This window comes from Quercus suber, unplaced genomic scaffold (genome assembly GCF_002906115.3).
Source record: "Quercus suber isolate HL8 unplaced genomic scaffold, Cork oak 2.0 scaffold_9, whole genome shotgun sequence".
In the NCBI taxonomy this organism is placed as follows: Eukaryota; Viridiplantae; Streptophyta; class Magnoliopsida; order Fagales; family Fagaceae; genus Quercus; species Quercus suber.
This window is the reverse complement of record NW_027069475.1, coordinates 1321699-1344909: the sequence shown is the minus strand read 5'-3', so window position 1 is coordinate 1344909 and position 23211 is coordinate 1321699. Positions and strand designations below refer to the sequence as shown.

Here is a 23211-nt window from a genome sequence, read left to right as displayed (position 1 = left end):
GTCCTCTCCACTGATAATGATTACAATGGAATAATAAAAATTTATTTTTAGTTATATGATAAATTCATATTTTGCAAGTCCAAGTTGTAACTAATAGCAAATTATTAGTTGTCTATGATGACAAATTTTTAGTCATCATCTTGTCAATTGGGTTATCAATAGCTTTTTTATTACCTCGTGTATTTATTAAAAATGTTACTAAAATTAAAATGTAGAAGGTTTAAGAAAAATAATAATTGGAAAAAATATTTTATGATCTTAAATCTAATTCTAAATCCAAATCCAAATTTAGGTATCCAAACAATGGAATTTCAAATCTTGAGTTTTATAAAAAGACTCAAACAAGGAATTTTAAAATCAATGGATTTCAAATCAAGGCATTTTAAATCCATTGGTTTAAAATCCAAATCCAAATCCAAATGTTGCCATCCAAACACAACCTTAAGTTTTTTTGCAAGAATTTCAAAATAAAACTTAAAAAAATAAGTGTGTGTGTGTGTGTGTGCGCGCACACACTAGATAGTTTTTTTAATAGATAATTTATCATCTTTTAAATTACAATAAGTATACAACAAAATACAACAACTTAATGACAAAAGAAAATTTTATAAGTTCCACTGAGACTTTTAGGGGGGGTGGGGGGGAAGCAAGTAGAGTGGTTATATAAAAATTTTATTGTCATTTTGATCTTGCAAATAAAGGTTTCAAGGTCATTTTGGTTCTTTTTTGGTTTCAATGGCATCACAGTCATTTTTTAGGTTATAAGGGTATTTTTATCATTTTTAAGGTTTTAGGGGTATTTCGGTCATTATTTAAGTTTTAGGGTCATTTAAGTCATTTTCAAGTTCTAATGGTATTTTGATAATTTTTAGGTTCTAATGTTATTTCGGTAATTTTATAGGATTTTAGGGTATTTTGGTCATTTTCTAGGTTTTGAGGGTATTTTGGTCATTTTTAGGTTTTAAGTGCATTACAGTCATTTTTTTAGGTCCTAAGGGTATTTTAGTCACTTTTTAGGTTAAAAGTTTATTTCCGTCATTTTTTAGGCTTTAAGGTTATTTCGGTCATTTTTAGGTTTTTAAGGATATTTCGGTCATTTTTAGGTTTTTAAGGATATTTCAGTCATTTTCTAGGTTTTTAAGGTCATTTTGGTCATTTTCAAGGTTCTATAAGTATTTTGATCATTTTTTAGGTTTCAGGTATATTACGGTCAATTTTAGGTTTCAAGAGTATTTAAGTCACTTTTTAGGTTACAAAGTCATTTCAACCATTATTTTAGGTTTCAGGGTCATTTAGGTTATTTTTTAGGTTCTAAAGGTATTTTAGTCATTTTTTTGGTTTTAGGGTAATTTCGATCATTATTTAGGTTCTAAGTGTATTTCTGTCATTTTCAAGTTTGAAGGGTATCCCAGTATTTTTTGAGAGTTTTGAGGATATTTTGGTCACATGTGATGTTGGTATTGTCCAATGTGACAATAGAACCGTCAAATGTGAGGAAAAAAAATAAGAGAACCATTGGATGTGATAAAAGTATGGTCACATGTGATGTTGGCATTACCCAATGTAACGATGTAACTGTTAAATATAAGGAAAAAAAAAAAAAAATAATGGTGTCACAGATTGTGACAAAAGTACGGTCAGATTTCATATTGATACTGTCCAATATGACAATGAAACTTTCAAATGTGAGAAAAAAATGAAAGTACCACCAAATGTGACAAAAGTATAGTCAAATGTGGTATTGATACTACCCAATGTGACAATGAAACTGTCAAATGTGAGAAAAAAAAAAAAAAAAAGAGAACCATTGGATGTGATAAAAGTACGGTCACATATGATATTGGTACTACCCAATATAACGGTATAACTATCAAATGTAAGAAAAAAAAATAAGGAAACCATCAAATGTGATAAAAGTACAGTCATATGTGATATTGGTTTTGCCTAATGTAAAAATGGAACCATTAAATATGAGAAAAAAAAAAAAGAGAACTATCGAATGTGATAAAAGTACGATTACATATGATGTTGGTACTGCCCAATGTGACAATGGAACCGTCAAATGTGAGAAAAAAATAAGGAACCATCGAATGTGTCAAAAGTAAGGTCGCATGTGATGTTGGTACTGCCTAATATGACAATAAAACTATCAAATGTAAAATAAAATAATGGTGCCACAGATTGTGACAAAATTATGGTCAGATGTCATGTTAGTACTACCCAATGTGACGATAAAACTTTCAAATGTGAAAAAAAAAAAAATGAGAGTACCACTTAATGTGACAAAAGCATGGTCAGACGTGGTATTGATACTGCTCAATGTGATGATGAAACTGTCAAATTTGAGAAAAAAATAATGGTACCACCGAATATGACAAAAGTACGGTAATAAATGATGTTAGTATTGTCCAATGTGACAATAGAACTGTCAAATGTGGAAAAAAAAAAAAATAAGGTACTACCAAATGTGACAAAAATACAGTCAGATGTGATGTTAGTATTGCCCAATATGATAATAGAACTATCAAATGTGAGAAAAAAAATAAGGAAATTACCAAATGTGACAAAACAACAATCACATGTGATATTAGAATTGTACAATGTGATGATAGAATTGACAAATGTGAGAAAAAAAAAAGGATACAATCAAATGTGACAAAAGTACAACAGGTGTGATATTGGTATTGCCTAAAGTACAACAGTTACATGTGATATTAGAATTGCACAATGTGAGAGAAAAAATAGGGTACAATCAAATGTGACAAAAGTACAATTAGATATGATATTGGTATTGCCTAATGTGACAATAGAATCATCAAATGTGAGGGAAAAAAAATAAGAAAACTATCAAATGTGACAAAAAAAAATCATATGTGATGTTCAAATTGCACAATATAAGGATGAAACTATCAAATGTGAGGAAAAAAAAAAGAACCATCAAATGTGACAAAAGTACAGTCACTTGTGATGTTGGTAGTGCACAATGTGAGAATGGAACCATCAAATGTGAAAAAAAATAATAAAAGAACTACCAAATGTGACTAGAGTACTGTCACATGTAATGCTGGAACTACACAATATGAGGAAGGAACCGTCAAATGTGAGGAAAAAAAAAGAACCATTAAATGTGACTAAGAATTGTCACATGTAATGTTGGAATTGCACAATGTAAAAATAAAACCGTTAAATGTAATGTTTGGTAACCTGGTATAACAGGTTGCTAACTAGTGAATTCCGTACACAAAAAAAGAGGTACCGTAGAATTAGTCAAACCTAGTAGGGAAGAAATGAAATAAAGGAAACAGTCAAGGTAGTGACTAGTGAAACGTACATAAATGTAGTTAGAAGATGAGCTAGATTTGTAATTAAACCAACTTATTTCAAATGTGGCACAAAGTTATTTATATATCTATAGAATTGGAATTTATTTTCTATAAGAGTACTATTCTCTAGCAATTTTTCAAGATATCAATAATTTTATTTTATCATTTTTTATACAAGAGAGATTCTTTATAATAATTATAATAATGGAACCATCAAAATTTGAGGGAAAAAAAAACCTGCCACATGTGACAAAGAACAATCATAAGTGATGTTAAATTGCACAATATAAACATGAAACTGTCAAATGTGAGAAAAAAAAATAAAGAAATTACCGAATGTGACAAAAGTACAATCACTTTTGATATTGGTAGTGTACAATGTGAGGATGAAACTATCAAATGTGAGAAAAAAAATGAAGGAACCACCAAATGTGATTAAAGTACTATCACATGTGATGTTGGAACTACACAATATGAAGAAGGAACCGTCAAATGTGAAAAAAAAAAAAAAAAAAAAAAGGAGGAAACCATCAAATGTGACAAAAGAATTGTCATATGTAATGTTGGAACTGCATAATGTGAGAATAAAACAGTCAAATGTGATGTTTTGGTAACCATGTATAACAGGTTGCTAACTAGTGAGTTTTGTACCAAAAAAAAAAAAGGTACCGTATAATTACTCAAACCTCATAGGGAAGGAAGGAAATAAAGGAAACAATCAAGGTAGACTAGTGAGACATACATAAATGTAGTTAGAAGATGAGCTAGATTTGTAATTAAACCAACTTATTTCAAATGTGGCACAAAGTTATTTATATATCCATAGAATTGGAACTTATTTTCTATAAGAGTACTATTCTCTAGCAATTATTCAAGACATCAATAAATTTCTTTTATCCTTTTTTATACAAGAGAGATTCTTTATAATAATTATTCTTTAGCAACTAGCCCCTTTTTTTAATTTTATTTTATTTTTATTATTATCATTGAGATTCAATATTAAAAGAAATTTACATTCAAGAAAATAAGTTTTTTGAAAAGTTGAAAAAGTAGCATTAAAGATACTACAAATTTTACTATATAATTTTTACAAACTAATGTATCACTAATTATAAAAAATCAATCAGTCATTCATTAATTATGTTTTTTAAATCCAACAATCATATTTATTTTTTTATCTATTTGTAAATATTTATAATACAATTTATATTAGTTTCAACATTTTTTAAGTTGAAAACTTAATCTAAAACAGGAACATGAAAGATTATGTTGAAATTATTGATTTTTTATTAAAAAAACTAAATTATAAATTCCACCATTTAAATTTATTCATAGTTCAATTCAATCTTGTAACTTTTGATTTATTTATTTCAAATTTATAACTTTCCTTCCATCAAATTCCATGGCATTGTGCCATTAAGTATTCTAAAATGATGTTGTTTTAGAAATTCAAAATACCGAAACCACATTATTTTGGGATACTTAATAACAACCTCTTTAATAGAAATAAACGAAATAAAAGTGTTATATCCACAATATTTTGTAATATATTTAACATAAAAGTTTTTTTTTTTTTTTTTTTTTTTTTTTAACTATGGGGTGGTTACATTCCTCTCCCTTGAAGTTTGAGGGAATGACACTTAACTCCAAACCTGAATGGAAAAACACCCTCCCTCAAAATTTGAAAAATATTAACAATTCCCCCCTTTTATTTATATTAGTAATGAATATTTTAACTTTCTAGTATAAGAATCTCATTACAAAAGTTTAACTATGGTTTATAAAAAATTAATAAATTTAGAATTAAAAAAAATTTATCAAGTACCAAAATAATTACGATAGCAAATATCTCCATAAATTGTTGAAAAAAGAAAAATATAATAAATAAAATTCTTTAAGACCTTCTCCATTCTCTCAGTATAAATATAAAATACTTTGTATTCTAAAAAAAAAATAGTGGGTTAATCTTATATTGAAAAATGAATGTGAGTTAAAGCGGTTTAAGAGCTATTTGGTAATGTATTTTGAACAACAGTTTTTCGTGTTTAAACAACATTATACATATTTTCACACACTTTTTCACCCACAAATATTTTCAAAAAATACAAAAAAATGTTACTAGAATAACATTACTAAACGAACTTTTAAAGTTTGTGCTGTAAATCTAAGAAATAGATCCTTTAGAATAGACGTAACTATCAGTTTCTTTAATATATTCACTCCTCTTACAGCCAGTGTTTTAAAATACACTTCAATTAAAAATTGGCCAAAATGCAAAACTCACCCTCTAAGTTTCATCATTTTTCATTTCAGTCCTCTAAGTTTGTATTTTGTCATTTCAGTCTTTTAAGTTTCACTCATTCTCGATTAAGTCTTCTGTTAAAACTCTGTCAATTGCTGCCGTTAACTTATTTAATATTTATTTATTTATTTATTTTAATCTTAATTGAAAAGAACCAGAAAAATACCTCAAACAAGGTTGCTCCCCCACATCCGAAGAACTCAAAATTGAAACCCCACCATGATGAAATCATCATTATGTTTACTCATAAAATAAAATGATGGATCTGTCATGAAAGGAAAGGCAAAATTTAAAATAAATAAATTTTGGAAAAGAAAGAATTGACATTGCAAATCCCTGGAATCATTCGATGGCTTGTTTGGTGTGGAAGGTGTCATTCTTTCCTTTGATGCCTTGGCAGATGACGCGAGTGTTCTTGTCCACCAAAACTACCGGCGAAGGATGCATAGCCGCGGCGGCATATTGCTGAGTCTGAGTCCATGAAGAAGAAGAAGAAGAAGCTCTAAGATTGAGCCAATCAGCTTGGCGAAGGCTTGGCGACCCATCTAATTCCTTCTTTCACATTTTTAAATTGCAAAGATTCCATTCATGTCTACTGTCTGCCTTGCCTTCCTCTATTACTGCTAGCTCTCTTTATTTCCCTAATACTTTGGTGGGTGGGGTTTCAATCTTGTGTTCTTCAGAAGTAGAGAGTGACGTTCTGGTGTTTTTTTTTTTTTTTTTTTTTAAATAAGTTAACGGCAACAATTGACAGAGTCTTAACAGAGGACTTAATTGAGAATGAGTGAAACTTAAAAGATTGAAATGACAAAATGCAAACTTAGAGGACTGAAATAAAAAATGATGAAACTTAGAAGGTGAATTTTGCATTTTGGCCTTAAAAATTTAATAGAATTACATCTTTTGATAAACTTCAAATATCTCCCCTCTCTCGTGTTGATTTAAAATACTTAGCATTCTCACCAAAAAAAAAAAAACAAAAAACAAAAAACAAAACAAAATAAAAACACCATCACCACCGCCATAAAGCTCGTTACCAGAAACTACTCAAAAAGCATACGCTTCTGTAATCTGCAACATATCTCTCTCTCTCTCTCTCTTGTGAATATTTTATCAATGGCTCGCGTAAGTCTCTCTCTCTCTATTTCTCTTACAATTGCACACAACGAAATGTTTATTCAACTCTCAAATTCCGAATCTACAAAGTAATACAACTAGGACTATTGTTAATCTCTGCTTGTTTGGTCGCTGAGAAAATTTTATGATTTCTATGGTTGTTCGGTATGATAGATCCGAAGAAATCAACCAAATTCTAAATGTTCCATTAGTTTAACATAATAAAAATTCCCCCCTTTTTTTGTGTTATTAGTTTTGGATCTAAAGTTTCGGTCAATTTGAAATTTTTGGTTCAGATCTGTGCAATGTGTGAATTTATTTACATTTTAGTGATCATAATGGGAAAAGAGTGTGTATTTGATGTTGTTGTTGTTGAATGTTTGTTTATAAGGTGTTTGTTGTTAATACTGAACCAAGACTTCATTTTGGAGCTCAATGTAATGTTAATGTAGGATCTAGTGGTGGTGGTCTGGAGAGCTTGGGATTGGTTTTGGGTTTGATGGGTGCTTTATTTGGATGCAAAAGGGTGTGATCTGTGTGGCTTAGTGGTGGTAATGACATGGTGAGGGGTGGTTGATCAGATTGGCTGTGTTATGCTTATTTGACTATGAAATTATAGCCAGTTTTGGGGTTTTGCTCAATGTAGGATGTCGTGGCAGCTATTAGGAGAGTTTAGGATTGGTTTTGGAAATTCTGGGTGGTTGGTTGAGCTCTAAAATCTGTGATCTGTGTGATTAGTGGTAGTAATTACATGGTGGGGATCAGATTGGCTGTGTTAGGCTTATTTAACTATGAAACGTTATCCAGTTTGGGGTTTTGAACTTTTGATCAGTGTAGGACTTTGTGGCAGTTGGTAGGAGACTTTGGAATTGGTTTTAGACATGATGGGGGTTGTTTTAACTCCAAATTGTGTGATCTATGTTGAATAGTTGTAGTATTTAAATGATGGGAATCACATTGGCTGTGTTAGGGATATTCGACAATGTTTGCGACGTAAACTCAACCAAAGAGTTAAGCTTATGGGGCTATGAAATGTTGGCCATTTTGGGCTTTGATTAATGTAGGATTTTCTGGACTTCCTATTAGATTTTAGGTTTAGTTTTGCAAATGATGGGCTGTTGATTTAAGTCCCAATGTGTGATCTATGTTCATTAGTAGTACTAATTAAATGGTGGTCCCAATGTGTGATCTATGTTCAATAGCAGTAGTTACTAAATGGAGGAGGATCACACTGGCCATGTGAGGTGTATTTGACTATGTTACCTAAAACTCAACCAAGAGATCAATTTATGTGGCCATGAAATGCTAGCCATTTTAGGATTTGATTAATGTAGTATCTCGTGAGACTTGTTAGGAGGATTTGGGATTGGTTTCGGAAATGATGGGCGGTTGATTTAGGTCCAAACTGTGCAATCTATTCTGATTAGTAGTAGAGTATTGGAATGGCTAGAATCAGATTGGCTGCCTTAAGTGCAGTAATGCACAAAGAATTGCATGCAGCAATATGCGAATCCCCAGCTTGGTACAGTTATAGAACCTCTATAATTTGAGGGGATTATGGAGGGTGACTTGGTTGTGTGAGATTATATGGCGTAAGCAATAGCATTGAGGTGCCTACATGGCTAGTTGTGCGTAGCCTTACAAGAAATTGACATAAATCAATAGAGTGATAATGTTGGAAACAGAGCCAATGATACAGTAGTCTTAGTCATATATTTGTTCATGAAAGTGAACTGCTAATGAGTTCTAGCTCAAAGAGAACTCCCTCCTCCTAGAAGAATGGATGGAGGGTGAGGCTGTGGGTTCAAAAGCCATTAGATGTGTAACTTATCAATGGAAAAAGGTTGTAAAGGTTCATCAGAGTGATCTTAAAGTATTAATCGTGCAGACTTGAGTCTTGGTTGTGCTAGTAACATGCAATCTAATTCTTTTTTTTTGGTTGAAAAATTTAGATGTGTCTATGGCTTGAACTTGTCCCACCCCCCCCCACCCCCCCCCCCCCCCCCCCAACACACAAACACATATTGACCTAGCAAAAAAAAAAGATATGTTCTGCATGTTTTAATTGTTACGTTTTCAACATGTCTTTTTTAGTATTAAGGGATTTTTTATTCTATTAATCCAGTTATTTTTGTTTTAAATAGGAATCATGCCCTACGGTGAAGAACATTCTTCTTCTAGACTCTGAAGGGAAGCGTGTAGCAGTCAAATATTACTCAGATGATTGGCCAACAAATAGTGCAAAGTTAGCTTTTGAAAAATCTGTTTTTACCAAGACTCTGAAGTCCAATGCTCGGGTAGAAGGTATGCTGTGATAGCTCAACTTTAAATAGTACAGTTGTTCTTGTCCAAATTTTATCAGCCAATTAATTATATATATAGGTATGCAAACTTTCTCATCTATTTTTTGCCTTCTCAGCTAGTTGTTTGCTATTCTATTGCATTAAAAACTATTTTCTTCTGCTAAATTAGAATGCAGTTTTAATATTTAAACCAATTCAAAAAGCTTCCCCTTGATGCCTGCCATTCTGAGCTTTTCTTTCTTTGACTAAAACATTTTACTTATCAAAAATTAATAAAAAATAAAATCAGAAAGCCTCCTCTCATGTATTTCAGAAAATGGTGTGTTACATCAGTGGATAACTAGAACCTGTGTGCATGGTTTGCAATTCTATGCATGTAAATTCATGTGCTCCATGCTATATTGATTGGGAAAAATGCCCATACACCCCCTGAACTTTGAGGTAGTGACCAAGACACCCCCCTAAACTTTTTTTTTTTTTTGGATAAGTAAGAAGAAATTAATATTAATAAAAGAATAGCAAGAAAAATACAAAAGGTTTCACGGTAGTGAACAAAGAAAAATAAGGAACAAAAAGATACAAGCAGCCTCCAAGCTATTCTAATAAACGAAAGAAAATCCATAAGGGTAGAACAATCCGAGAGACCCCAACACCGAGACCAATCAAAGAGGGTCTGTTGGCATAAATCTAATAACTGAACCACAGTTTTCCCCTCATCCTCAAAAGACCGCCGATTCCATTCAGTCCAAATAGTCCACATTACACAGCCTAGAACTAAATTCCAAATATCAGAACTATGCTTCCCAAGCCAATGATACCAACAAAAAAATAAGTTCACAATTGAACCTGGCATGACTCAATCGATCCCAAACAACCGAAGCATATATGTCCACAAAGAATGAGCTATTGGGCAAAAAAGTAACAGATGATTCACAGATTCTGCATTACAACAGCACATACAACAATGATTCGCCAAAGGGCAACCACGAAGCATAAGATTATCCAAAGTTAGAATTTGACCATGAGCTGTTGTCCACATAAAGAATGCCACCCTTTTAGGAACCTGAACTTTCCAAATGCCCTTCCAAGGGAAAGTAGAGGGAGCTGCATTTCGAATCTTATCATAAAAAGACCAAATATCAAACTTCCCACTTCCATTAAGACCCCACCACATAAGACAAATGCTTAGCAAAACTTTCCTACCCTTCACTAATACTCCGCCATAAACCACAACCATGAGCCCTTCTACAAACTCTAGTGCACCAACCTCCTTTTTCCTCCCCATATTTCATGGCTATGACCCTCCGCCATAGATGAGTGGTTTCATGGCCATACCTCCATAGTCATTTCCCTAATAGGGCTTGATTAAAAGTCACCAAATTCTGAATTCCCAAACCACCCAACTCACACGGTAAGCAAACCTTTTCCCACGCCACCAAAGCATATTTGAAACACTCAATTGATGAACCCCACGCGGTAAGCAAACCTTTTCCCACCCCCCTAAACTTTTTTATTGGCCAATTTTCTCCGTAAACTTTACATACCTGCCAAATCAGTATCTCCACCTAGTATACTGTCAAAACTAATGGAATAGTCACGTGAGACACACATGAGCTTTAAAAATACAAACTCAATGGATTAATGGAAAGAACAAAGAAGAGAAGCAAGGTCTGACTGGATAGAGGATGGCTTTTCTAATATCTGTTCAGGGCTCAAGAAACTCCATTATCGCTTCCCACTTGGGACCTCAAATAGCACCACAACTTTCAGCTCAACTCTCTCAACCCCACGTCATCCTAACCCCTATGCACCTACGCATGCACTACCAATACCCACAACTCAAAGGCCTATTGCTGCCACGGTAGCGGCATCTCTCACCGCCAAAGCACCAACACTTAGTACAAATCCCACCCTAAACCTTCTTCAGTCACAGAGTAACAGGAAGAAGAACCACTCCAATGTGCAAAAGATGAACAGTAATTAGCTTAACAATGAAAATGAGAGTGACCCATTATGCGGTGACCCACCAAATGTTGATTTGATGGGTTTGTGTGAGGAGGCCAAGGTTGAACAAGTTGTGGAGTGGTTTTGCCTGTGTGTTGAGTGGTTTCATTCAGTGTGGCTGGAGGAGTTGTTTTTCCGCTTGGGCTGACAACTGGCCTGGGTGAAATTGTGGCCTATTTTCCCAGTTTTTTTTTTTTTTTTTGGTAATGTTAGTTTGGTGTGGTTAAAAACTTATCTGTTTTTTTATTTTTTTATTTTTATTTTTTGTAATAGTCGATGTGTAGTCCAGTGTGTTGTAGTTAGTGTCTGGTTACTCTGGTTTAAGTGTGCTGTTGTAAGTGTGAACTCTGATTTATCTTGTATGTTTTGTTTAATCAATAAAATTTCCACTGTTATGCCAAAAAAATTAAAAATTAAAAAAAATTAAAAAAAAAAAAGTTGTGGAGTATATGGGTCAAGGTGTTTGTGCTGATTATGATGTTTTCTGTGTGTTGTTGGATTTATGTGGGTATTCGAAGCCCCTTCAAGTTGGTAAGAGTGTCAATGGGTTCTTGAAATGTTCCGTCTTTGCATCAATCCACCAGGTTTCAAATTAAGGGGTTTGAGTTTGTTTTTTAAAGCTCATGTGTGTCTCACATGACTATTCTGTTAGTTTTTTTAATAGTAGACTAACAGAGGTACTGATTTGGCAGGTATGTAAAGTTTATGGAGTAAATTGGCTAACAAAAAAGTTCAGGGAATGTCTTGGCCACTACTTCAAAGTTCAGGGGGTGTATGAGCATTTTCCTCATATTGATCCCTCTAACAAGTTCAGTTCTTGACTGATGCAATCTATACTTTTTCAAACAAAACCTGTGTCACTCTTTAAGCTCAAGATTTTGTATTGGTGCCTTGAATTTCAATATAGACTGTAGAATTTGAAACCATAGCATTATACAATTAGTCAAGTTTGTGTGCTCTACAGACTACAGGGGACATAGCCATATGGTCAATCATGTATTATTTTTTTGAAACTGGGAAAATGGGTAACATCATTAATCTTTATGCATAGATTTTCTCTTGAAGCATTTGCAAGATGTCAGTCAATCACTTTCTTGTTAAATGACCTTGGCTAAATTACTGATCAGCAGTTTTCTATCCTTGAACACCTCCAATTTCCAAGGGCATTGGAGTGTATTGCTTGCGCTACATTCTGTATAGTTGTGTAATAACAACAGTTAGCCTTAGATTTTTTTTTTTTAGGTAAAAGTTAGCCTTAGTGTATTTCTTGCATTATTTTCTCTATGCTATTTGTGTGCTAACAACCGTTAGCCAAAACCATCAACCACCACTTAAAAAGTATAATACAGGTTTTGGTATATAGTTCTAATTTTTCCTGGCTTTGAGATCAGCTATATAAGCATCTTCTTACTGGTGTCAAAAGGATTGGTAAAGCAATGATTACATATCTGCATATTTTAGCCCCATGGCTTGAAGCCACAAATGCATATTCTTGTGAACGTTAAGCTAAAAGAGACAAGCATGGGCTTTAGTTTAAATAGCCACTCTATCGCATCTTTTATTTATTCTACTTGACCAGGAAATTTTTTAGGTGGGACTCGACACAAACAAAAAATATTAGTATTTCCATAGGTGATAGGACCCTTTATAAAGGTTGATGAAGCCTGGTAAATATGGTACACAGCCTGAGACTTGAATTATTGATATATTGCTGTATTACTGTCTGCAGCTGAGATAGCTATGTTTGAGAACAACATTGTTATCTACAAGTTCGTCCAGGACCTGCACTTCTTTGTGACTGGAGGTGATGATGAAAACGAACTCATCTTAGCTACAGTTCTTCAGGGATTCTTTGATGCAGTTGCCCTTCTCTTGAGGTATTGTTTGTCATAATTAACCTTTGTTTCTTGATTTTTGATAAAGAGATTTATTAGTTTGTGCTTCTGTTTTATGCCTTCTATTTCACTTGCTGTAGGAACACTGTTGATAAAAGGGAGGCACTCGAAAACTTGGATCTCATTCTTTTATGCCTTGATGAGATTGTTGATGGAGGGTATGTAACATGTTTCTTAAATTCACATACCCTGCATATTTGCACTTTATCAAATATTTCTATGTTCCTTTTTCCACACTACCAATAATGTATGTGGGATCAGTTTGATAGATCATAATGGATAAGAAAAACATAAAGGAAAAGAATTTTGTTCTACAATAGAGAACTATCAATCTTCCAATAATGAATCTTCATACTGTCAGTGGAATCCACTTCACCCACCTCCATGCTTCCTTCTCTATTGGAGGATTTTTTTTTTTTTTCTTTTCCCATGAAGCATCAATAAGTGTCATCTAGTTTACTGCAGTACTTTTATGGTCAAGGAATGTATTTTTTATTAAGAACATATATCTATTTTGCAGCATGATACTTGAAACGGACTCAAGTATCATTGCAGGGAAAGTGGCGACCCACAGCATGGATGCTGACGCACCGTTGTCTGAGCAAGTAATGCAACTTTCTCTCTTTTTGTTGGTTCCTCCCTTACTATTATTCGCATATCTTAATCTTAACTTATCCACTTATATAAAATATAAGATATTGTAATGGATGTTATGATCCACAAATTTCACATTTTATATGAAGTATGCATGCATCACTAACCCACTAACACTAACTCCCAACACTTTTTGGACTCTATTTGTCATTTGTTTGAACTACTGTTAACTAACCCGCCTTTAATGACTCCCTCCTTTTGCTCTCCCATTTGAGCTTCCCTTTCATCAATAAAATTGTATTACTCGTTAAAAAAAGTAATTAATTACAGCTCTCTTCTTTGGTTTTGTATTTAATCCTTTATCTTTCTTGACTAAAATTGCAGACTATAACTCAGGCATGGGCTACAGCACGTGAACATTTGACAAGAACCCTTCTCAAATGAGTTATGTGTGCACACAGAGAATATGAGATTGCATTCTTTTGGTTGATTAAAATCCTTTTTCATGTGTGAGTAGCGTAAGTAGTTATTCATTTCTCTCTCCATTTAGCACATGGGATGATGAAACATAATGCCATTTGGCTTCTTCTTTATTGTCTCTTTTTATTCAATCTCTCTCTCTCTCTCTCAATAATCAGTAGCGTATGGAAAATGTTGTTATTTGCCTGTGGGCTCCTGCACTTGCATTTCTTGGCCTAATGATAATGATTTAGTTGTTAAATTGCCCTACGGGGACCCTCATCTGTTTTTTCTCCTGTTATTTTCTGAGAACCTGTTGATACTGAAATAACGTACACTGTGCAATCCGTAGCCATCTAATCATGACAATCTTATCCTAAACACTATTTATGATTTTGGCTGGCTGTTTAATTTATTTATTAACAAATAAAATAAAAACTCAGCCCACTAGGACCTGTTTTGAATGAATCATCAATACAGATTGGTAAAATATCCCAGTCTAATAAATAATAATTTAGTTGATGAATAATCCAACCTGCCCAGTTGCCCCCGCGGACCTGGTCTCCGCCCGCACTCCATCTCGTGTGTGTATGTATATATATAATTCATATTATATTACCATCTTTCATATCCCTCTCTCAATACTCTCCATGTTATGCTTTTCCCTTCTCTCTCATCTTTTACTATCTTCGGTGTCAGTGCCTCATCAAGCAATGGCAAAATGACTCCATCCTGTCTTGATCTGACTTACTCTAATGTTCATCTTGCACAATTGTCTCAACCTTGAAGAGAAGACGAGGTGGTGACAAGATGTTTGTAATCCAATTCGATCCCACCTGGTGCCATCCCTAAATTTGATAGTTAAGAAAATCAAATATCAAAGATAATAAATATGCAAATTAACACATGTTCAAACCTTGTGGATTTGAAGAATGAAACCAAGGGAATAGACCGCACTTGTTACAAGACATTTTTTTAAACCATGTTAGGTTCGAAATTCTAAAATCGAAAGGTGTTGCCCCCACTTCTATTTGAAATTCCTATTACAAGAAAGAGTTCATTTCTTGGCAAGAGAAATACTAATATTAAATAAATAAAAAGGAAAAGAGCAAGAAAAAGAGGATACAAGAAGTTTAATAATATAAAAATACACTTATTTAACTTTCACTGTTTTACACGATATCCATAATTCATACGTTAATATATACATTTTAAAAAGTGAAAATGAAATGTCCACAAACAACAAATGTAAAACAATGGATGAAAAAGTAGATGTGAGAGAATCCTTGATAATATTCTTCCTGCCACATCATTCCCATGGTAGCATATCATCCGTAGTTCATAGCCCCACTTCCTTTAAAACATTTTTTAAACCATGTTGGTGTGAAATCTAAATCAAGGGATTTGCGCCACTTCTTTTTAACTTTAAAATTACAATATTAAGAATGCCCCACTTCCTTAAAGACAATTTTTTAAACCATGTTGGTGGGAATTCTAAAACCAAGGTTTTTTTTTTTTTTTTTAAACTCCACTTCTTTTTCTTTTTTTTAATTCCAATATTGAAGAAGAGTCCATTTATGCCCAAAAGAAGAAAGAATGACGAGTACCTAATGAAAACAAAAACATGATCAGAATTCAGAAGTAAATATTATTTAAAATTGGAATATAAAGGAAGTGAGCAAGAAAAGAGGGATGGAAAGTTTAAAATAATCTCTCTCCAACATCATTCCCAATAATGGTAATATCGGAATAGCCACTACTTCCTAAAAGAAATATATATATATATATATATTTTTTTTTTTTTGAAAAAGAAATATATAATATATATATATATATATTATGTCTTTGAATTCTAAAAATCAAAGGGTTTTACCACCAATTCAAATTTTGAGGAGGAGTCTATTTATGACCCACGAAAAAAAAAACAAAGAGTGAAGAATACCCAAACCAGAACAATAATACAACTCATAAAAACTAGAAAAGTAAAAAGAAAGGGAACAAGAAAAAGAGGAAGACCAAGACTTTGATATATATATATATATATATATTTTTTAGAAAGGCCAAGACTTTGATATTCTTTCCCCACTATCAGTCACATCATTTTTGCCATGACTTGCATTACTATCTAGTAACGAATGGTCCCAAATTTCACATACTCATCCTCTTCTTGTTCTAGATGGCGTCAGAAACGATGTCGTACTTGTGGAAAAAACCAACCCGCCAAGATAGCTACCAAAGTACAAGCCAATTTTATTAATTAATAAAAAATCTTTCCAAGATTTTCTTGCAAAGAATCTAGGCCGACAAAAACTTTTATAATTTTTTATCATAATTATAATGTGGCATATTACGTAGAAAAAAAAAATAGTATATTCATATATAAATAATGATTAACCGTCCTCAATTTAACATGTCAAAATTGCCGCAAATTTTTTTTTTTGAAATAATATGTGATTTTAGAACAGCTCAATTTTCTTCATGTAGCTCTGGCAAACTTAACACGCAAACGTGTGAGCTTCTGAGACTTGACCATCATGCGTGGAAGAGGCCAAGAGGGCAAGAAGGACTCACTAATCAGGTACCGTTTTCATGTTTGACTTGAAACTATACGTAGGACCCTTCTTTGTTGCATGTTACCTTTGCGTGTTACCTGAACTTCCAGGAAAGAAAATTTATATATATATATATATATTTCTTTTCTTTTTTTCAAGTTTTAGACCAAATACAATGCCACGTGAAAGGAAATAGTTTTCAAATGAACCACACAGTTCGTACTTCATACTTCATTATTCGTGTACTTTACTACTTCCTCCTATTTTATTTATTTGTTATTCAATGCGGTCCATTACCATGTTCCAACCTATTTTCCACTTTGAAATTGTCAATATATATAGGCACAATTTTATAAAAGAATTATCGTATCTACTATATTTATAAAAAAAAGAATATAAAAACTTTTTTTTTATATTCAAAAAAAAAAAAATCATTTTTTATATTTGTGTTCAATTTTTTTTTCAAGAGAGTTTCATCTTATGATGTCCGCTTTTGATGATAACTCTTTATCATCAAACTAAGACACCAATCGATTTTTGGGTATAGGTAGAGATTGAATCCTAGATCTCTTATTCAACCATTATAGACTTTACTAGTTGAGTTAACTGAATTAATTCACAATTTATGTTCAAATTAATAAGAGTAAAATATTATTTTAATATTTAAACTTTACTAAAACGAGAGAGATGTGAGAGCGGGAGTGAGGACAAAGTGATGACAAGGAGAGAGACAAAGTGGGAGAAGAAAAGAAAGTGAAAGAGGGAGAGAGAATAAAGTAATAAAAAAATTATACAAGCCTGCTACAGTGTCGTCATACATATAAGACTGTACTGTAGCAGTATTGCAATTTTTTTAACAATTGGAAGACCGAGTAATAGGGGGTTTTGGGATTCTGATGCTAACATATGACATTTGCTAGACTCATTGCGAATGTTCTAATTATTAGTTTTTTAGTGGTAAACTTGACAGATTTTAAAGTGGGCTTTTTTTCCTTGCGTGGCAACACAAGCTTAATTGCAGGAAAATGTTTCTACTTTTATATATAGTATGAGATTTGTTTTTCATCTCTAAACTTAAAAATAAAAAAAAATAAAAAAAACTTTTAATCCTCAAATTATTGAAAAGTTTATTTTTAATCCTTAAACTATTGAAAATGTTTTACTTTATGTTTATAAACTTTACCAAAAAAAAAATTTCCCATCCCTAAACTATTAAAAAAAGTTATTTTTTCATTCCTATTTTTGTCTCTAAACTATTGCGGGGTCAAAGAATTTGGCAACCCCGGCCCACTTTATACCAAGCCCAAGGCCCATGCTGAGGAAGAAGAAACGTCCAAGGACGAAGTGAGAAAGTTCAAATTGCCCAAGAACATTGCTGACGACAATCCTATCCTCGGCTAACCAAGACCATGGGAGGAGGAAGCAACGGGCCATCAAAGGTAGCCTCCCAGAGCATCCCAAGAGAAAGAACAAGTACAATGTGTCAGCCATGGAAGCATGGTGGAGGAACAATTCTAGGATAAACTGTCACCTCCACATTAAATATCCACAACTAACGTTCTGACCGCATTAATAAGGAAATGACTCCTAAACAGTGCAGCTTTGGTTGTTGCAACCCACAGAAAAAATGGGAAGGCAGCTGATGGGACAGGCACTCAAGTAGTGACCTGCCTAGTCAACAAATGTAAGGTTAAGATCAACTAAAAGGGGATATATAATGTAAGAAATCTTTCAGAAAATAGGAGGAAGTAAAAAAATAAAATGGCAATTGGTAGAACTTTCCCAACCTTTGTAGTCAAGCACTGAAGAAATAATAAGGGTTACACGTTCCTCAAGAGAGTGCCAAAGAGCAAAATTTCATACTTCATCCCATGTTCTTGTCATTCCACCCACTCACTACTATGTTTAGTTGTTGCAATCCTCACTAAGGCCTAGTTCTTAAACTCATTCTCTACAAATTCATTGTATTGGGCTAGTTGGGTCTGAGTCCACTTGTCCAGTAGAAGAAGTGCTCAAATCCAGTCCCTACAACTATTAAAAAAAAGTTTATAAAGTTTAAGGATAATGAATAAATAAATTTTTTTTTAATTTAAAGATAAAAAAAAAATTTGGATAAATAATAACTTTACATTCTAAAAATTTGTTTTTCATCTATAAACTTTAAAAATTTATTTTTTCATCCTTAAATTATTGGAAAGTCTATTTTTAATTCTTAAACTATTGAAAATGTCTTACTTTATGTTCATAAACTTTACCAAAAGTTTTTTTTTTTTATCCCTAAACTATTGAAAAAAAATATATTTCTTTTTCAATCCTATTTTTGTCTCTAAACTATTAAAAAAAATTATAAAGTTTAAGGAGAATGAATAAATAATTATTTAAAATTTAAAGATAAAAAAAAAGTTTGGATAAAGTTTAGGGACCTAAATAGTATTTTACTCAATTAACTATAATAAATTGTACAATGGTAAATTTTGATTTTAAAGACAATATATGTAATAATGTTCCATTCCAAAAAACGATTTTTTTTTCTTTTTTAATGGTTGAAGTGGACAAAAGAAAAAAAGAAAAAGGAAGATAGATAGTATTTATGTTAAGGTACATATGTCATACTCCTCAAAAGGACAATTATTACATTTGGAAGTCTTGGGCAAATTAATATAACAAAATTGCGATAACAAATAGGTATGGCTTCGAGAATTGCCAGGCCAAGGCCTGCCTTCCCCACCAATATGTACATGTCTTTTCCTCTAGTGAGCCAATACTTTAAACTTTCTCATCTTTGGTAACTTTTTTTTTTTAGAAACATTATTTTTGGTTGCTTAATTAGTAAGTTACAGAAACTTATTTTTTACTCTTTTAATTCAATCAAATCAGATTAAAAAAAAAATCCCATAAGTTTGAAAGAATGAAAATTGAAAATCCTCACCTTATACCAACAAAAAAAGAAAAATAGATGGATAAAATTAACAAAAGGTTAAAACTGTACTACTACATTCTCTTTTATAGACTTTTCCTTTTCAACAGGAACCTCTGGTCCCGTTCAAGACATGAAATCATTGCAGTCTACTTTGCATGAATTTCCACAATCCATACGTGTAAAACCGGTCAGATATCCAATTCCAGGGTTGGGAAAAGTGAAAAGAAAGAAAAACAAAATTCCTCAGAACTATCATATATTATACATTTATACGTTTAGACTAACAGCAAAATCAATAGGAATTTTGTAGGGTTATGTAAGTTTATATTATAGAATCGTAGACATATAAAATTTGTACAATATTATATATATTTTTATACAAAAAAATATAAAATATTTACATTTTTTTACAAATGTATACAAAATTGTATACATTTTGTGTCTATAATGTAAATTTATAGTACATTATAATTTATAAACTAAGAATTATCGTAATGGATATGATACTTTTTACTTAATAAAATAGGAAAATGGTGGTTGTGACTTGTGAACCACATGTCACTCATAGTCATACGTGTGGGCTATTCCAAAAACTAATAGTGTTCAACTAAAGCATACCTGATGGAGTGGATCCACCTGAAAAAAATAACAGAACCTACCACAAATTATAATAAGGATTCTAAATTTGACAATTGGCTAACACCTGCTCAAACATTCATGTTTATTGCTATGATGTTAATGGATGATATATAATACTATGATTGTAACGTGGTGTCGATGGACACTTGCAACTAACAGCTATATATTATATATATTTACTTTGGGATATTCTAGTTTGTGAACTTAATAATATGTTATATAAATATGATCAGGGATTACCTCAAAATTTCCTCTTTTTTTTTTAAGAATCTCAAAAAATCAATTATGAAAGAAAAATAATAATTTTTTTTACCTTACTAGAAGCCCTAGACCAAAGGTACTTGACCCAAAAAAAGAAGAAGAAGAGTGGGTTCGATATTGACAATGTTCATATGACCAAAAATAATAATCAATTAATAAAAAACTGTCCAATATATATGTATAAATTCCAAATTGAAGGCTTGAGAAAGTCCTTGAACCCATGGAGTTTATTCAAGTGCGTGGTAAACAATGAGAAACAGTCCACGATGATATAATCTAATATTAATTCAAATATAGAATCTTGTCTGCAATGCCATATTCAAATTGAAATTAGTAATCAATGCTTGAACATGTTTTCACATTCACAGCTGAAAAATTAAATAAATAAAAAATAGAGCAATGGAGAAAAGAGAAAGGAAAGAAAGTCTAATAACATTTTAATTTCAAAGGAAACTTCCAAATGGCCAACACTTGGTTGTACACAATATATGTTCAATTAAACGCGTTTATGTATAGTGGTCATGCATTAATTAATGAAATTTGGTTGATATTTTCACATTCGTAATATGATTTCCAATTTTATTTATTTTTTTATAAATGATAGTCATCTTAACTATATGAATATGTATATATAATGTGTATCATAAACTTCAAAATTTTATAATCAGCAACATAATATGAGAATAATATGTGATATCTAATCATTCAAATTAGTTGTGCATATTAAAAATGCTCTTATAGTTTAGGACATACATTGCAAATACTCTCATAGTTTAAAGTGCCTATTTCTAATGCTCTCATAGTTTAGGGTTGATAACTGTCTACTAAACTATTAATTTTTACCCTAATTTAAACGTTTGAATAGACATTGCAAATTAGCATTAAACTATGATGTTGATTACAAAATTTTAAAGTTTAGGTTATATATTGTAGTCAGGAGTCTTGTACTTCAACTACTTGGCACCTCTTAATAATTCAAAATGAAACATCTAGGGTTCAATTCCTCTTTATTGATGTATTAAAAAAAAGTTGCATATTGCAAATATCTCAATAGTTTAGGGTGGTTAATTATAATTATTAATTTATTTGGTCTTCATATTTTTTACTTAAAAAAAAAAAAAGAATTTTAGAGGACATTAAGAAAATAGAGTGGTTTTCAATGGTTTTTAGTTTATTTGTAAACCAAAAACAATAAACTGTTTTAGACAATATCTATATTATCTGAAAATAGGTTTTTGTTTCCATTTCGTGGTTTTTAAAACAAGAACCGAATGATTGAGAAAATGACATGAAAACAATGTATGTATCAATAATTTTGGCTTAGGGTCAATGGAATGATCATTAAATTTATAAGCTATAGACCAAGACCTTTTTCTTTTTCTTTTTTTTTTTTTAAATCTTTTTTGGGGGGGTATTAGTAAGATTTGATCTAAAATCTCTTGTAAGAAATAAAATATTTCACTAACTAAACTAATTGAATTTCCCCACCCACCCAAAAAAAAAAAAAAATTACATGTAACGTGCCATTGTGTTGTTAATTGTTATAACAAAATATGTCAAATTTGATAGTTGGCCAAACAGAATTAAAAACATAAAAAATAATGTTCACTAGATAATTTAACAAAGGAAAAACTTAGTCAAATGCTGTATTTTAATGTTGCTTTTCTTATTTTTGCTTTTTTGTTTTTTGTTTTTTCTCACCTCTCTCTAGATTAGACTTGCAGCTGGCTGATCCACATGGAAATGGAATGGGAGGCCTCACCTTTAAGTCCCATTGAAGATATATACATAAATATATATATAATTCACCAGCTAATTGACAACCATTTGATCCAATGAATCATTGTAAGATTACCAAGATTTTCTCCTATATGAATTACTTGTTCAAATTGACCACCAAAATCATGCCATGCATACATTCTCAAAACAGAGTTGCAGAACACAAGTCTATGGCTTGTCAAGCTGTCATATAATTCATGCCCTATAGTTGTTTGTTTGGTTCAAGTAATCAAAAGCATCGTTAAAAAAATTTTAAAAATTATAGACATATACATATAATACAATGTGAAACCATTTTTTTAAAAAGAATTTTCAAAATAGACAATAACATTAACATAAAAAATTGAAAACTGAAAACTGAAAACTTAAAACAAACAACTAATTCCCAACAGTTTCTCAACCTTAGTCCCACATCAATTGTGGTGATGTGTGTTTATGGGCTCATATACCGCTCCGCGGTACTAACTGCCACATGTAATTTTTAAATGGTGTGTGGTGGTGAGTTCCATTTCCCCCCCTCCCCTCCGTTGTTGTGAGTATAAAAAAAAATTCCTAACAATTTCTCAAAAAAAAAAAATATATATATATATATATATGATGTTCAACTTAATTGAATCCTCAAAATAATCTACATTTTATGCAAACGATTAAGCCACAAACTTGGAATTTAATTATAGAAGAAAATCAATATATACTCAATAGCCAAAACTTCATTAAAATTGAATCACATTTGATAAAAATGAAATGTCCCTAATCTCTCTCTAATAGCAACTAACTATGTAAACAAGATTAGGGACTGAACAGGAATATCTTATAGCCCAAGTACCACCTAAAACTAGAACCATAAGTAGGTGCACCCAGTACTTTATAACAAAATTAACAAAATCAACAAAATTTTGTTCAAAGTGTTTTTATTTTTTAGTACTAAAATCAGTAACCCCATTTTTATATAGTTATTTTATGATTGGTTGGGAAAAAAAGAGGTACAACAGGTCCCAGTTTAGGACTGCCACGTGGGATTATTTGGGACCCACACCTGGCAATCCAGGGAAGTGCTAGACCGG

At 31.9% G+C, this 23211-nt stretch overlaps 1 protein-coding gene across 1 annotated transcript; it reads left to right on the top strand.

Annotated features, from left to right (window-relative positions):
- The first annotated feature begins 6585 nt into the window (after positions 1 to 6585).
- LOC111991721 (coatomer subunit zeta-2) lies at positions 6586 to 14258 on the top strand. The gene is made up of 6 exons (XM_024023520.2): positions 6586 to 6750; positions 8886 to 9045; positions 12778 to 12925; positions 13024 to 13101; positions 13464 to 13548; positions 13922 to 14258. The coding sequence occupies exons 1-6, from the start codon at positions 6742 to 6744 to the stop codon at positions 13979 to 13981; spliced, it is 540 nt and encodes a 179-aa protein (XP_023879288.1). The 5' UTR covers positions 6586 to 6741; the 3' UTR covers positions 13982 to 14258.
- Positions 14259 to 23211: the final 8953 nt, after the last annotated feature.